Source organism: Globicephala melas, chromosome 20 (assembly GCF_963455315.2).
Source record: "Globicephala melas chromosome 20, mGloMel1.2, whole genome shotgun sequence".
Taxonomy (NCBI): Eukaryota; Metazoa; Chordata; class Mammalia; order Artiodactyla; family Delphinidae; genus Globicephala; species Globicephala melas.
Window position 1 is genome coordinate 45,238,352 of NC_083333.1, and position 16,626 is coordinate 45,254,977.

Below are 16,626 nucleotides of genomic sequence, written 5' to 3' on the forward strand. Positions count from 1 at the left end.
CAAGGGAAATGGAAACAGAGACAGAAAAACAGACACCTCCACTGAGACAGACAGAGATTAACAAAGAGGAGAAACAGAGATGGGAAAACAGGGAACATGTAGAAACGAAGAGAAAATGCATGGACACAGAGATGGGGAGGAACTGAAACAGGAAAACAGAGACTGGGAGAAATGGGGCGGACCAAGGAGAGGTTAAACATAAGACCGAGAAAACACGACTGGGAGAGATGAGAAACAGAGATAAGGAGAAAGCGCTGAGAGAAAAAAGAAAAAGAAGCCGAAGGACGACGGCTGTCCTTTCTTACTAGGTTGGGGCTAGCTTTCAGTGGTAAAGTCAGGTTTGAGACGCAGCAGGAGACGTCTAAATACCTAGGAACTGATCCTCTCCTGGAGCCCTCCCCCTTTCCCCAGGTCTGGGAGCAGCACCCCACCCACCATCTCCATTTCGCCCCCGTCCTCAGGGGTCCGGGCTCCATCTCTCCAACTCCCACAAGGTCTCCTTACGTCTCATCTGTGTCTGGGCGTCTGGCTCTCACCCTTCGCGTATCGCCCACCGAGACGGCCTCCCACCGCACACTCCAGCCGGGTCCCCCCGTAGGGAGCCCAGGGAGACCCAGCCCCAGGTCCCAGCCCCGCGCTGCCCGTCTCCGGGGGAAGCCCGCGTTGAGCGATGCTGCCACCTGCCGGCCGGATCCGGGAAGCACAGCACGCCTCCGGGGCGGGGCGCGGCCGCCGCTGGTCTGAATCCAGCCCCACCCGGCCGTGACAGCGTCCGCGGGGCCTCTCCAGAAATCTGGATGGACCTGCTCGCACGCGCCCCAGCTCGCCTGGCTGCCGCTCGGCCCCAGCTGCGGACTCAGGCACTAGTCTCCGAATCCTGGGGCCTTAATTTCCACTGTAGTCAAGTGGAGGAAGTGTACCAACACCTCCTTCCAGGATTTCAGGGAGGGTGGGGGCGGGGTACTACTCTAGGTTCTCCTGACCCAGAAATCAATCAGGCCGCCCCTCCCTCCCTTCTTGGCCAGAAAACTTAAAAAAAAAAAAAAGTGACACCTCCCTCCGTTGTAATCCCCTCAATCCACTCCAGGGCCTTCGCTTCCTCTCTCCCTCAACCTCTGCCCCCCAGAAGTCCATGTGGGAAGGGACTTCCAGTGGTCCAGCTCCCTCTGCCTGCATCCTCTGTCCATCTGGTAGGCGCAGCAGTCCCTCTCAAGCTTGGGATCACTTAGAGGGTGGAGCAGTTGAGGGTTGGGAAGGGGTAGCTCAGCAGTCTTAAACTGACACCAAAATATTTTTTAATCAGATACTCTCTTCTACCTCCCATTTCCCAAAACCCAATCCAAACTTCTTTCCCTCCCCTCCCCTCCCTCCCCCTCCCTCCCCCTTCCCTCCTCCTCCCCTCTCCCCTCCCCTCCCCTCCCCCCTCCCCTCCCCCTCCCTTCCCGGTCCGGCCCAACCCCGGTGCATGAGCTCCGCCCCCATCCTGAGGCGGGGCCCTATAGGTGGAGAGTCGTGGGAGAGGTCGCGGCCCCGCCTCTCCCCTCTTCCCCCTACACACGGAAGCTCAGTGGCCCCCCTGCCAGGATGTCAGCCACCTGGGTTCCTGGCCTAGTACCCACCTTGCTGCTCGGCCTGCTGGCCGGCCTCCAACAGGTGAGCGCTTGGGAGGTAAAGTTGTGGAACTTTCGGGGCCCTACTCTTGTGGGTCAGGGGCCTGCTTCTGGGTCCCGATCACCACCTTCCACTGTCAGGATTTCCTCGTTACCACATGCAGTTAGCAACTTCCTTTCTCTTTTTGCCGGGGAGGTAAGAGCAGAGGGAGGCCCTGAGAAGGCCTGGGTTCCTTCATCTCGTGGGGGACTGTGTCGTGGGAACTACTCGCGCCCACCGCCATCTGACACTTAGCTCCTCTTGGCGACTGGGGACTTTGACCCTCACGTTAGCCTTGGCTCCTTCTCGCTGCGTCAGAAAGCGGGGACTAGCGGAGGGCCTGAGGTCTGGACTGAGATCTGGACGCCTGGTCAGCCTATCTCCCCAGCTCCATTCTTCACAGTGCTGGGTGACCTTGGGGAAGTCCTAGCCCTCTCTGGGACTGTGTTTCTCTGCTTGTGCCCTAGAGGAAAGGAGGCTCCCTCTTCCCTTTCTAGGAGTGGGGGTAGGATTCCAGCTGGTGATAGGATTTGACCTGGCTGCCTGACCCAAGACTGGGGTGACCTCTGAAATCTGTGATTTCTGAGGATGAGGCAGGGTTTCAACACCCCCTCATCTCTCCCTGCCCCAGTGATGGGGGCAGTCTATCCAGTTTGGGGATGGGAGATTATCCTAGAAACTGACATAGGTCTAGAACATGGGTTTTTAACTTCTGTGTAAGAGTCTGAGGGAAGGCCCAGGCCTGCTCCCCACGACATTCACTGCCTGCTGAGTGGCTGTGCTCCAGAAGCCCTGTTACTCCTTCTCTATCATCAGCGGTGGTGGGTTGGTGCCAGCACTAGGTTGAGCATTTGTTGATTCCTCCCAGCAACTCCAGGGGGCAGGCTGTTAATGCCCCCAGTCCGCATGTAAGTTGAAACTACCCAAGGTTACCCCAACGCTTGACACCACCTCAGTCGAGACCACCACCTGTTTAAAATGGGGGTGGGGGAAGAGGATCTGGGAGAGGATCCCCTACTCCTCCAAACAGGAGCTCAGGATTAATTCCGTAAACCTGTTCATTGCTTGTCTTTCTTAGTTGGGGGCCAGGAGAAGGGGGAGGGACAGGGGATGGGATCTGAGGGAAAGGGGGTACACTGAGTGCCTGGACCCCGTGGGCTGTCCCCAACTCTGCAGTCACCTTACCCTCTCTGGGCCAACCTGCAGGGGTTCATTCCTGCTCTTGAGCCCACTGGCCAAGACCTGTGGGAATCAGCCCAAATCTTATTGGCTGTCATTGGTATCTTAGCTTTATTGTTATTGTCGTTAACAGTTGAACTGTTATTTCAAGGTATAAAGATATGGTGGTCTTCGGACTTCCCTGGCAGTACAGGGGTTAAGACTGCGCGCCTCCACGGCAGGATGCACGGGTTTGATCCCTGGTCAGGGAACTAAGATCCTGCATGTTGGTGGCGCGGCCAAAAAAAAAAAAAAGACATGGTGGTCTCGCCAAAGTTGGCTTCTTATTCTGAGCCATGGTTGTTCATCTCCCTGGAGGCTGGGGTGGGGTGACAGATAACCTCCCGTTTGCTGTGTTCCTCTACCTGCATTCCTCCCCCACGGTCTGGGAGCAGCCAGGATGAAAGGAAACCAGGTTGTCAGTGCTCTTTCATTCAGTCTGCCGAAATCGTGAGTATTGGTTTTCAATAGACAAAAATCCCTCCCCTGGCGGGGTTTACATTCTACTGAGGAGACAAACAAGTAGCAAGAAAAAGTAAAATATATAGTATGTTAGATGTGGACAAGAGCTCTGCATAAAGTAAGCACAGTTAGGGGAAAGGGAGTGCTTTGGGGGAGTAGATGTAATTTTAAGTAAGATGGTCAGAGAAGGCGCTGGAGCCAGCCTCTCAGATACCTGGGGAAGAACTTTCCAAGCAGGGCTTACGTACATATTTGCTCTTAATCAGGTTAAATTCCGTAATGACAGCCTCCGTGTGGCACAGAACTAGTGCAGAAGAGGGAGGGAGGGAGGAGCTTGTTCCTGCAGGCATGTGTAAAACAGTCAGACGTGTTCAGAGAACTCCCAGTGGGTGGGTGTGCAGGAGGGCCAGGGGGAGTGGGAATGGGGGATAGGGCTGGTCATGGTGTCTGAGCCCCAGGGAGCCTCTGAAGGAGGCTTCCAGCAAGGTTTTAGGTGTTCAGATGTGTGGGATAGAAACTTGCAGCAGTGTTGGGAGTGACGGGGTGGGCGTGGGGGTTACTGGAGTCCTGGCCGTGGTGGGGATGGGTTGGAAGGGTGGTCAGAAGGCGTGAGCTTACAGACCTGGGGGTGAGCAAATGTGGCAGGAGGTGTGGTGAGGAGAGGAAGGACAGCTGGGGCCACGAGGTGGCGCTGGGGCTGCAGCCACCGACCCGGGGAACATGTGGAGGGAGGTGGAGAGCAAGTGTGGGGGAAGATGCTGATCCTCTGGGACCTGCTAGCAGTGAGGTACCTGGGCAGCACCTGGTGGAAACCCCAGCCCCCAGTTTATGACCCAGACCTCCGCCTCTTTTCTTCCACAGGCTGCAGCCACATGTGGCCTCTTCTTGTAAGTCTGGGATTTGGGCTGTAACTTCCACTGTGGGAAGGAGACATCCCAGATCCTGCTCTGCCTGCCTTCATCATCCTCACCCTCTCCCCTTCTAGCCAGAAGCCATACTCCGACCCAGAGAGGGAGACTCCGCCCCTCACTCCTTCCAGCAGCCTATCCACGGGCAGTTTCACATTTGCGGGCCAATCCCCATCCTTCTGACGCCAGCCTTAGGCCACCTCCCCTCTGAGGGTCCCCCTGGAAGCGAGGGCAAACATTCTCACTCTATAAACGCTGAGAAGCCCAAGCACGATGAGGAGGGGCTGAGGGGGGTGGCCTCTGGGCAGCCAAGTGTTTCCAGCAGTCAGCCCTGGATGTTCCAGGGACACCGTGTCCCTCCCACCTCCTGCTCCGTGGCCACCAGCACCAGCTCACTCTTCCTGGAATTAGCTCCTGGCCCCTCCCCACTGCCCCTCTTCCTCTACATCTCCTTAGAGCGGTGTTGTAGCCACTACAACACTCAGTCCCCACACCCGCCCAGTGAGGTCGACAGGACCTTCATTACACCCATCTTATAGATGAGGAAAGTGAGGCCCAGCAAGGAATGTGACTTGGCACGAGTGCGTGAGGCCAGTAGTGAGCTGAGCCTGAAACCCAGGTCCTGATCCCAGCCCCAGGTTCCTCCCACTGAGCCCAGGGGGCCTGTACCTCCACCCTGCTAGGGGTGCGGCTCGTGCCCTGAGCCCGTGGGTGAGTTTTAGGGAAGCTGGGATCCTTCTGCCTCCCCACCTTGGTACCGATGGCCTCCCTCTGACCCGGTCCGCAGCACCTGCCCTAAAGGGTTCAGCTGCTGTGGTAACAGCTGCTGCCAACAGTACCAGCCAGAGCAGTTCCAGCTCTTCTCTGGCCCCTTGAGGTGAGCCTTGGGCCGGTTCCTCTGGCCCACCCAGGACTGGACTGGACTTCCTGCTGCGGGGTGGGTGTAGGTCAGGGGAGGGAGGGAGGTGCAGCGGGCATGGCTGGAGACTCAGGCTGACGTTGGTGGTTCCTTACCCCAGGATCTTTGTCATCGTCTTTCTGATCATCATACCCCTCTTGTGCATCTGTGGCCTGGCTAAGCGCTTCTGTCGCAACTGCAGAAAGTCGGAGCAGGACCCCCCAACGGATCATGAGGGGCCCCCAGAACGGCCCCCCGTTACTCCCGCAGAGAGGGTCACAGCGTCCATTTGTGAGCCCCCACCCCCCTACAGCGAGGTTGGTATCCAGCCCAACCCCTGCCCCGTCCCTCGGCTCTCTGTGCCTCCCCATTCAGATTTTTAGAGCAAAGGGGGCAGTGGAGGGTGTCCTTACGCCAAGCCTTTGGGCCCTAGGGAGCGCTCTGCAACCAGCATCGGGTCACCCTTCTCCCTGGTAAACATGCCACCACCAGCACATGGGTGGCAGTGGCCGGTGGCAGGCCCTAAGAAGTCTCTGTCCCCTCCTTGTAAACATGCCACCACCAGCACATGGGTGGCTGTGGCCAGTGGCAGGCCCTAAGAAGTCTGTCCCCTCCTTTCCCTGCAGATTATCCTGAAGGCCGTCGTGGGTCTGCCCCCCGTGGAGCCACCCCCTCCCTACAGCTTCAGGCCTGAAGAACACTCCGGGGTGCGCAGCGGCATCGACAACCCCGCCTTCTGAGCCACCTCCTGCCTGGAACCTTGTCGTCAGCTGCCTCCTCCCCAGGACCTCCTGGATCAAGCCAGAGACTCGCCCCCGCCCATCGTGCCAGACCTCTGGCCATTCTCGGCTTTAACTTATTGCTTTTCCTACCCCGGTTCCACGCCAGTGGCTTCTCTTGTCCCAAGGGCTCGTCTGGAGTGACATGTCCACCCCTCCCTCACCCGCCATTGCAAGGTAGAGGCTGCCTGGAGGAAAACGTGAACAGTTGGAGGTGCCCAGCAGTGGAACGAGGTGCTCTGAGAGTGGAGGGAGCTGCGCTCTGGCGGTACGAGTGTGGACTGGACAGCCAGCTCTGAGATGTTTTGGAGGGCGCTGATGCACTCTGGGAGACAGGACTGCCTGAGCTCTACCTGGGCTCTGCCTTCCATTCTACCTGACTAGAGAAAACGCCATTGTACCCTCCCCTCCCCTGCAACATGAGTTCTCACTAATCTGAGAGTCTGCCTGTGACTGTGTGGGGAGGTGAGCCCAGGCAATGCTGTGGGACACAGCTGGCGGGGGGTCACTGTGCCTGAAATCCCACCGTTGATGAGCCTGGGAGGACAGTACTTCTGTGGGCCACCCTCCGGGAGAGGATCTTCGCAGATGCTTTGATCTCTGGTTCCTTGAGGTCTCTGGGTGCCACAGAGCCCGGACGGGGAATGGGGATGGGGTGGGACCATTGTGTGCTTCCTCATCCTACCCTCCCGCTGCTTTCCCTTGGGACACATAGAGCTCAGCTCTCTGACTCTCTCACCACGGGGGTGGGGAGGGGGCAGTGGGGAGGCGAGCGGGGGCAGGGCCTGGAAGACCTTGATCTGCCCCACCCTGGAATCTCTGGAGGGAGGAGAGAGAGCAGGTCTGCCCTTCTCCAGTCCCGCGTGGTTCTGGGCACCACCGCCTCAGCCCCATCTGCGGGGTTGAGCACCCGAAGAGGAGAGGCGCTCACCATTGCAGCACGGCAGAGTCTTCACAGGGCGTTATCCCTGCGGGGGCCTGCAGCAGCGTGTGGAGCTGGAAGCCTGGCGTGGGACACGCAGCGTGAGAGACACCCCCACGCCAGCATCTTGGGGGCTCAGGAGGCCTGGGCCCCTCCACCCGACCTTGACTTTGCACTGCTTCCCGGCAGCCTCTGAACGCCAGCCTTCATCCCCAGACAGAGGGCACAGAGCAATGCCGGCCCAAAGTTCCTACGAGGGTCAGAGGTAGAACTGGCTCCGGCGTGCTGGCCTCCTCCGGGGCTCTCCCAATAGTTTTCTTGGGGCATCAGGACCCAGGCAGGTGGTAGGGCCAGGGGAAGGGAGATGGCATGGCCAGCCCCAAAGATGCTAGAAACGGGCTGTCTGGCTGGGGGTTCCTGCTGGAGATGAGGCCCCAGAGGAAGAACAGCAGTTACTGACAATAGAGTTCCAGAGTTGGCAGTGGAGTGAGCCCAGCCATAGGAAGTTTCCCTTCAGTTTCAGAGGTTGGTAAGGGGGAGCAGAAGGAAGATATGTGGGTGCTTGTGTAAACATGGCGAGTTCCCATTAGAGAAGTCCCAGAGCTGACGTTGCCCTCACTGGTAAACACCCACCCCAGTGGGAGGATGTGACGCCATGGCCTTTGCAGACCTGGGAGAGGAGGTCACCCTCTGCCTGGACGCTGCCTGCCTTTCACCAAAGGTGACATAGGGTCTTTAAATCCTTCCCAGCAGCAGCAGAGTGGCTTGGAGGAAAGTGGTTGTCATGAAGCCCAGTGGGGCTGGGACCCAGTAGCAGAAATTGTCAGTTCTATGGCTCTCTGTTTGCTGTTGGTGGGAGTGGAAATAGTGTGTTTTTCCTGGAGGGCAATCCAGCAGTATCCATTCATGCCACAGATACTTAGAAAGACCCTACTATGTGTCTGACGCTATGCCTGGCCCTGGGTAGCCATTAAAATTTTAAATGCACATGACCCAGCAATTCTATTTCTAGGAATAATCCTTCAGAAATGCTCATACGAAAGAGCTTAAAGATATATACAATGGAATATTACTCAGCCATAAAAAGAAACGAAATTGAGTTATATGTAGTGAGGTGGATGGACCTAGAGTCTGTCATACAGAGTGAAGTAACTCAGAAAGAGAAGAACAAATACCGTATGCTAACGCATATATATGGAATCTAAAAAAAAAAAAAAGTCATGAAGAACCTAGGGGCAGGATGGGAATAAAGATGCAGACCTACTAGAGAATAGACTTGAGGACACTGGGAGGGGGAAGGGTAAGCTGGGACAAAGTGAGAGAGTGGCATGGATATATATACACTACCAAATGTAAAACAGCTAGTGGGAAGCAGTCACATAGCACAGGGAGATCAGCTCTGTGCTTTGTGTCCATCTAGAGGGGTGGGATAAGGAGGGTGGGAGGGACACGCAAGAGGGAGGAGATATGGGGATATATGTATAAGTATAGCTGACTCACTTTGTTGTAAAGCAGAAACTAACACACCATTGTAAAGCAATTATACGCCAATAAAGATGTCTAAAAAAAAAAAGTGCTTAAAGAGATATCCATCGCAGCATTGTAGCTGGCGGTAAATGAAAAATACCCTTAATGTCCTTGATAGCCTGTTAAATATACCAGGTCCCTCCATACTGTGAATGCTCTGCAGCCCTTAAAAAGAATGAAGTGGATCTGAAGCACTGACCTGGCACGATGTCCATCATTTATTGCTGCAGAGAAAAAGCAAGTTGCAGAACAATAGTCTATGATCTCAACCTGTAAACATAGACTTCATCCTATAATATATATCGTTTCCCCCTTTGCAAATGTATAGAAAAGATCTAGAAGGATATAAATGAAGCCACATTTCCACCCTTTTAACAGTGGTCGGCACTGGGGGATGGAAGTGGTTTTTCACTTTGTATGCTCTGTCATTGTTTACATTTTCCACAACGAGCCAGCATGACTTTCACAAATACGTAAAGGATCTCTCTAATGGAAAATACAGGCGGCTTTGGAAGTTAATGAAGACTCATCACAGGAACTTTGATCGATGGTGATTCGTGTATTACCAGCCCTGCTATGAGGAAGAGGCTCAAAGAATTCAGATTCAGGTGTGGCACACACACATGTACAGGACCCAGGGAATAGATAAGCGATGGACATGGGACCTGCCAGACGTGTGAGGTCATGTGATGCCTGTATGTCACACTGATGCAGGACAGTGACGGGCACCCAGTGCATGTCGGACGTCAGGCTGGCGGACTGGGTGGATGAGCAGTCTCATGGCGACTGGGAATTCATCCCTTGAGCTTGCTTTAGCAGCTCAGGCCTAATGAAGGACAACCGAAAGGTGAAATCACTTAACCAGTGAATGAATGATTACCTAAGTGAGTGAGGGAACAAACGTGAAAATCTGCCACAGGCATTGCAATGCCACATGCAGCCTGGTTACCTTCAAGAAGGCGCTCCTTGTGGCTGTGGACGTGCCCTTCTGTCTGCAGGGACTCTCCGGAGGACTGGGCAGTGCAGGAAAAGCTGTGAGGCAGGGAGCAGGCGGGAGGCGGGAGGAAGGGGGAGGAGAAAGGAGTCCTGCTGCTGTGCAAACTGAGAGGAAGGATGACACCAAGAATCCTCCCTCACCCCAGGACTCAGAGTCAGAACTCCAGCCTCTGACATTTTAGCTTCAGCGTCCAGCATCCTCAGGCCTCAGCCCCCGTTTGCACAATGAAGAGGTGTACCCCTTCCCGCCCCAGTAGGAGGTTGCTCTCTGACTCGCAGGTTGGGAGGGGCTGAGAAGCTAAGAGAATTCAGAGGCCCTCCTTGATTCCAACAGCTTCTTCCCAGCCACACCTCGGCCACACCCTCAAGGGGACACACCTGATCTTGTCATCCCTGGTAACTTCAACCCTCCCACTCCCTGACCATCACCTCCATTCCTCCAGCTCAGGTACTGTTATTAGCCCCATGCCAGGGACTCTGAGCCCACTGAGACCTCCGAGCCATTGGCCTCAGCCTCCTGCCATGCCGTCAGCTACATCCTCACTGCGCTTACCCAGCTTGGAGTCCTAGATCCCTCCTGATAATCACTGCCCTGCATCCAACTCCTTTACCCTTTTCTGCGTCCATTGTACTCAACTGGAAAAATCCCAAACCCTGGTTGGAACCAACTTCTGCTCAAGAACCAGTACACCTGTGCAACTGGACTCACTTCCAAATCAAAACTACAAATCTCAAGCGAGGGGGCTTCCCTGGCGGCGCAGTGGTTGAGAATCCGCCTGCCAATGCAGGGGACACGAGTTCAAGTCCTGGTCTGGGAGGATCCCACATGCCGCGGAGCAACTACACCCAAGCGCCACAACTACTGAGCCTGCACTCTAGAGCCCATGAGCCACAACTACTGAGCCCACGTGCCACAACTACTGAAGCCTGCACGCCTAGAACCCATGCTCCACAACGACAGAAGCCACTGCAATGAGAAGAGCACGCATCACAATGAAGAGTAGCCCCGGGCGCAGCAACGAAGACCAAACACAGCCAAAAATAAATGAATAAAATAAATAAATTTACTAAAAAAAAAATCTCGGGGCTTCCCTGGTGGCGCAGTGGTTGAGAGTCCGCCTGCCGATGCAGGGGACACGGGTTCGTGCCCCGGTCCGGGAGGATCCCACATGTCGCAGAGTGGCCGGGCCCGTGAGCCGTGGCCGCTGAGCCTGCACGTCTGGAGCCTGTGCTCCACAATGGGAGAGGCCACAACAGTGAGAGGCCCGCGTACCACAAAAAAAAAAAAAAAAAAAAAGAAGTCTCAAGTGGACCCTCGATGCCCTAGAAGCTTTACTTCCTCACTGTTGAGGTGACTAATTCTACTCTAATCTCCCAACCTCAATCTCAGGTGGCGACGGCACCACAGACTTCAGAGGAAAATTGGTTGCCATCGCACAAGAACCACCCAATTCTGCCCCCAGCCCCACCACCACCTCTGACTACAGTGGAAACTGCATTCCACACCTCCAGCTGGATCCCCCCTCTCCAAGCTTCTCAGGCCCTCACTCCTGCAGTTATTCCTGCATCAGCTATCTCTCCCTCAGTACTGGACCTTTATCATTATCCCCTGTGCATGTGCATCACCGTGTCCCATGACCTGTCTTAGAGAAACCCTCCCGTTGTCACTTTGCCCTGCTCCAGTCAGCCCTTTGTCCCCATGAAATGGCTCTTGTCCACGTCACCTACATCTTGCCGAAGTCAAAGGTCAATTCTCGAGCCTCATTTACTCGGTCTCTGGGCATCTGACACATTTGGCCATTTCCTCCTTCTTGAAGAAGCTCCTTGTCTGTACTTCTCTGATGCCACTTTCCCTGGTTTTTGTCCTGCACTGCTGTTCCTTTTCAGGCTCCTTCACTTTCCTCCCCCTCTACCAGCTTTGAATGACAGTTGACTTGAGGCTCTGTCTTTGGGCCTCTTGTCTTCACCTTCACTCACTCCTGTAGTGGGTCTTAGCCGGTTCTGTGGCTTCATAGACCATCTATTGTCTGATGAATCACAAATCTTTATCTCTGGCTGAGACTTCTCCCCTGAGATCCAGACTTAGATATTTAACTACCTAACATCTCCACTTGGATGCATTTCACAGTCCAAACTAGGTTCTAATTTCCCTCCACCCCACCCCAAATCCAGTCCTCCCCAAGTTATTCCATCATAAATAGATGGTCCTACCTGCCAGCCTGCTGTTCAGGCCCAAGAACTGATTTATTCTAATTTCCCTCTTTCCCTCACCCCCTCATCTTGCCTCCAGAACAGATCCATGTCCCCTTCTCACCATTTCACCACTACAGCCCTAGACAAAGTCACTGTCAAGGCTAGCCTAGGCGGTCCTACTGATGTCCTAACTGGCCTCCATCTCACCCCCTGCAGTTCATCCTGTTCACTGCAGCCAAGATCTTTCTAAAGCGTAAGTAAGCATAAGTAAGTCACTCCCGGGCTTCCCTGGTGGCGCAGTGGTTGAGAATCTGCCTGCCAATGCAGGGGACGCGGGTTCGAGCCCTGGTCTGGGAAGATCCCACATGCCGCGGAGCAACTAAGCCCGTGCGCCACAGCTACTGAGCCTGCGCGTCTGGAGCCTGTGCTCCGCAACAAGAGAAGTTCGCGACAGTGAGAGGCCCGCGCACCGCCATGAAGAGTGGCCCCCGCTCGCCGCAACTAGAGAAAGCCCACGCACAGAAACGAAGACCCAACACAGCAAAAATAAATAAATAAATTTATATTAAAAAAAAAGTCACTCCCCCGCTTAAAGGCTTCTGACAGTTGCCCACTGTACTTGGAATAAACTCCAGCCCCTGGCTGTGGCCTGCAGGACTTACCAGGTGTGGCCCCTCCCACATCCTCCCTGCTCGTGGCATTCCAGCTTTGACTGTCCCAGATCAGCCGGGCTCAGGGCCTGAGGTGTCCTTCTCGGGAACTTCACAAGGCTGCCAGCTTTTCATCATTCTGGTTCCAGTCAGCTGTCACCTCCTTAAAGAAGCATCCCCTGACCACCTGCAGAAAGTAACGCCCCCCACCCCCGTCCCCCGAGGCCCGCTCTGTTACACTACCCTATTTTATTGTCTTCACAGTTTGGCCCCATACTGGAAATCACCTTATTTATGTGCTTCTGTGTTTATAATCTCTTTCACCTCTCCAGGCAAAGCTCCTCAGAGCAGGGATCTGCCATGTTCATGGTCCCGTCCAGAGTGTAGAACAATGCTGGGCAAGGGGGCAGCCTCACTGTGGACTCAATTCCAGCTGCCGGCAGCTGCCTCAAAACAACACCCAAAAGGTCCTGCAAGAGAAACATCCAGGAGAGGAGCTGCCGGGCCTCGCACACGCCCCCCCAGTGCTGTCTGTGTGATGCCAGGCCCTTGATCCACAAGGAGTTGCTGTGTTCTTTCTCTCTCTCCCTTCCTCCCTTTCTTTTTTTCACTGAATACTCAGTGAGCACCTCTCACGTGTCAGGCACGATCCCAGAGCCTGGGTAAATGAGGCCCACAAACTAGACACTGTTCCTGCCCTCATGGAGAACAGACGCTAGTCAAACACACCAACAAATGAACCTGTGGTTACCCAGTGGGCTAACTGCTGGGAAGAAAAGGTACACATGTAGTGTTAGAGAAGATGGGGTGGGCTGCTTTAGGTGGGGAGGTTGGGCGTGATCCCGCTAAGGAGACGACATTGAACGAATGCCAGAAGAAAGAGAGGTAGACTGACGTGAGAGAGCATGCAGAAGAGTGCTCGTGGCAGAGAGGCCAGCAGGTGCAAAGGCGCTAAGTAGGGAAGGAGTTTGGTGGCTCAAGACACTTAAAGGAGACCCCTCTTGGCTTCAAAATCCCCAGGGTTCTTAACAATGGGTAGATGCATTTCTTAGGGCTGTCAGAACAAATAACCCCAACCTGGAGGGCTTAAAACAACAAAAATTAATTCTCTCACAGTTCTGGAGGCCAAAAGTCTGAAATCAAAGTTTGGGCAGGGGCTTCCCTGGTGGCGCAGTGGTTGAGCGTCCGCCTGCCAATGCAGGGGACATGGGTTCGTGCCCCGGTCGGGGAAGATCCCACATGCCGTGGAGCGGCTGGGCCCGTGAGCCATGGCCGCTGAGCCTGCGCGTCCGGAGCCTGTGCTCTGCAACGGGAGAGGCCACAACAGTGAGAGGCCCGCAAAAAAAAAAAGTTTGGACAGGGTTGGTTCCCTCTGGAGGCTCTGAGGAAGAATCCATTCCATGCCCTCTTGTGGCTTCTGGGGGCTGCGGGTGACCCTTGGCAGTCCTTGGCTTCTGGCTGCCTGCGACCTCTGCCCTCGTCTTCACACGGCCTTTTCCTCTGTGTCTATGCGTGTCCTTCTTTCCCGTCTCTCATAGAGACATTTTTCATTGGATTTAGGGCTCACGCTAATCCAGGGTGATCTCACTTCAAGATCCTTACCTTAATTACATCTGTAAAGAACCTTATTCCAAATAAGGTCACATTCTGGGCTTCTGAGTGGAGGTGTCTTCTGGGGGCAAGAGTCAACCCCCTACAGAGGTCATAGAAGACATTCTCGTCTGGAAGGCACCTCAGAGATCCTCTGAAACAACATATCTCAAAGTATAATCCCTAAAAACGTAGTTCTAGAAGGTATTTTTAAAAGGAGGGAGTGGCATTCTGTGTTCAAATAAATTTGGAAAATGCTGCATACACATCTCACACTGAATGATTCACAATTCACCTTAGCATATTAAAGGACCGAGGAGTGACAGCAAAGAAGCCACCTTATCATTATTTAAAGCAGAATGTCCCTAGTTTACTTCACCATAAAACCCTGTTTTCCTTTTCATAAACCCTGTGTAATTTTGAGAGAAATGCTGATGTAATCCAACCTTGTCTTATGTGATGATCAAAGTCCAGAAAAGAGAAGTGACCTATCCAAGGTCACACAGCTGCTCCAGGAACATGGGCACAGCTTCCTGCAACCTGGCTGAGGGTGGGGGATGGGTACCTGCTACTGTGCTAAGAGCTGAAATTGACTGAAATTAACTGCAATTTACTGTCTGAGCCTTCCCCTGGAAGTTGCAACCCCTTAATAGATTCCAGAGTTACAAAATATTTACATCAGACAGATTCTGCCAGTGCAACTGTTGTTCAGGTGAGATACCTTCCTCTTGCTTCCTACTCCATCATTTTCCCAGAAACCTTTCAGTAGGATTGTTGGTTTTATTTGAATTTTATTTTATTTTTTTATACAGCAGGTTCTTATTAGTTATCCACTTTATACGTACTGGTGTATATATGTCAATCGCAATCTCCCAGTTCATCACACCACCACCCCTCACCACCACTTTCCCCTCTTGGTGTCCATACATTTGTTCTCTGTATCTGTGTCTCAATTTCTGCCCTGCAAACTGGTTCATCTGTACCATTTTTCTAGGTTCCACAGCTATGCGTTAATATGCGATATTTGTTTTTCTCTTTTTGACTTACTTCACTCTGTATGACAGTCTCTAGATCCATCCACATCTCTAAAAATGACCCAATTTCGTTCCTTTTTATGGCTGAGTAACATTCCACTGTATATATGTACCACATCTTCTTTATCCATTCGTCTGTCGATGGGCATGTAGGTTGCTTCCATGTCCTGGCTATTGTAAATAGTGCTGCAATGAACATTGGGGTGCATGTGTCTTTTTGGATTATGGTTTTCTCTGGGTATATGCCCAGTAGTGGGAATGCGGGGTCATGTGGTAATTCTATTTTTAGTTTTTTAAGGAACCTCCATACTGTTCTCCATAGTGGCTGTACCAATTTACATTCCCACCAACAGTGCAAGAGGGCTCCCTTTTCTCCACACCCTCTCCAGCATTTGTGGTTTGTAGATCTTCTGATGATGCCCATTCTAACTGGTGTGAAGTGATACCTCATTGTAGCTTTGATTTTCATTTCTCTAATAATTAGTGATGTTGAGCAGCTTTTCATGTGCTTCTTGGCCATCTGTATGTCTTCTTTGGAGAAATTTCTATTTAGGTCTCCTGCCCTTTTTGGATTGGGTTGTTTGTTTTTTTAATATTGAGCTGCATGAGCTGTTTATATATTTTGGAGATTAATCCTTTGTCCGTTGATTCATTTGCAAATATTTTCTCCCATTCTGAGGGTTGTCTTTTCGTCTTGTTTGCAGTTTCCTTTGCTGTGCAAAAGCTTTTAAGTTTCATTAGGTCCCATTTGTTTATTTTTGTTTTTATTTCCATTACTCTAGGAGGTGGGTCAAAAAAGATTTTGCTGGGGCTTCCCTGGTGGCGCAGTGGTTGAGAGTCCACCTGCCAATACAGGGGACATGGGATCGTGCCCCGGTCCGGGAAGATCTCAAATGCCACGGAGCAGCTGGGCCCGTGAGCCATGGCTGCTGAGCCTGCGCGTCCGGAGCCTGTGCTCCACAACGGGAGAGGCCACAACAGTGAGAGGCCTGCGTACTGCAAAAAAAAAAAAAAGATCTTGCTGTGATTTATGTCAAAGAGTGTTCTTCCTATGTTTTCCTCTAAGAGTTTTATAGTGTCCAGTCTTACATCTAGGTCTCTAATCCATTTTGAGTTTATTTGTGTGTATGGTGTTAGGGAGTGTTCTAATTTCATTCTTTTACATGTAACTGTCCACTTTTCCCAGCACCACTATTGAAGAGGTTGTCTTTTCTCCATTGTATATCCTTGCCTCCTTTGTCATAGATTAGTTGACCATAGGTGTGTGAGTTTATCTCTGGGCTTTCTATCCTATTCCATTAATCTATATTTCTGTTTTTGTGCCAGTACCATATTGGCTTGATTACTGTAGCTTTGTAGTATAGTCTGAAGTCCGGGAGCCTGATTCCTCCAGCTCTGTTTTTCTCCTTCAAGACTACTTTGGCAGACTTCCCTGGTGGTGCAGTGGTTAAGAATCCACCTGCCGGTGCAGGGGACATGGGTTCGAGCCCTGGTCCGGGAAGATCCCACATGCTGCGGAGCAACTAAGTCCGTGCACCACAACTACGAAGCCCACCTGCCACAACTACTGAAGGCTGCATGCCTAGTACCTGTGCTCTGCAACAAGAGAAGCCACCACAATGAGAAGCCCACGCACTGCAACAAAGGGTAGCCCCTGCTCGACACAGCTAGAGAAATTCCGCACGCAGCAACAAAGACCCAGTGCAACCAAAAATAAATAAATAAATAAAAATTAAATTTAAAAAAAGACTGCTTTGGCTATTTGGGTTCTTTTTTGTCTCCATACAAATTTTAAGATT

The 16,626-nt window shown here is 52.8% G+C and overlaps 1 protein-coding gene across 1 annotated transcript; it reads left to right on the forward strand.

Moving 5' to 3' along the window:
- The first annotated feature begins 1,584 nt into the window (after positions 1 to 1,584).
- TMEM92 (transmembrane protein 92) lies at positions 1,585 to 5,876 on the forward strand. Its single transcript, XM_030839737.2, has 5 exons — positions 1,585 to 1,653; positions 4,192 to 4,217; positions 5,026 to 5,115; positions 5,258 to 5,453; positions 5,763 to 5,876. The coding sequence occupies exons 1-5, from the start codon at positions 1,585 to 1,587 to the stop codon at positions 5,874 to 5,876; spliced, it is 495 nt and encodes a 164-aa protein (XP_030695597.2).
- Positions 5,877 to 16,626: the final 10,750 nt, after the last annotated feature.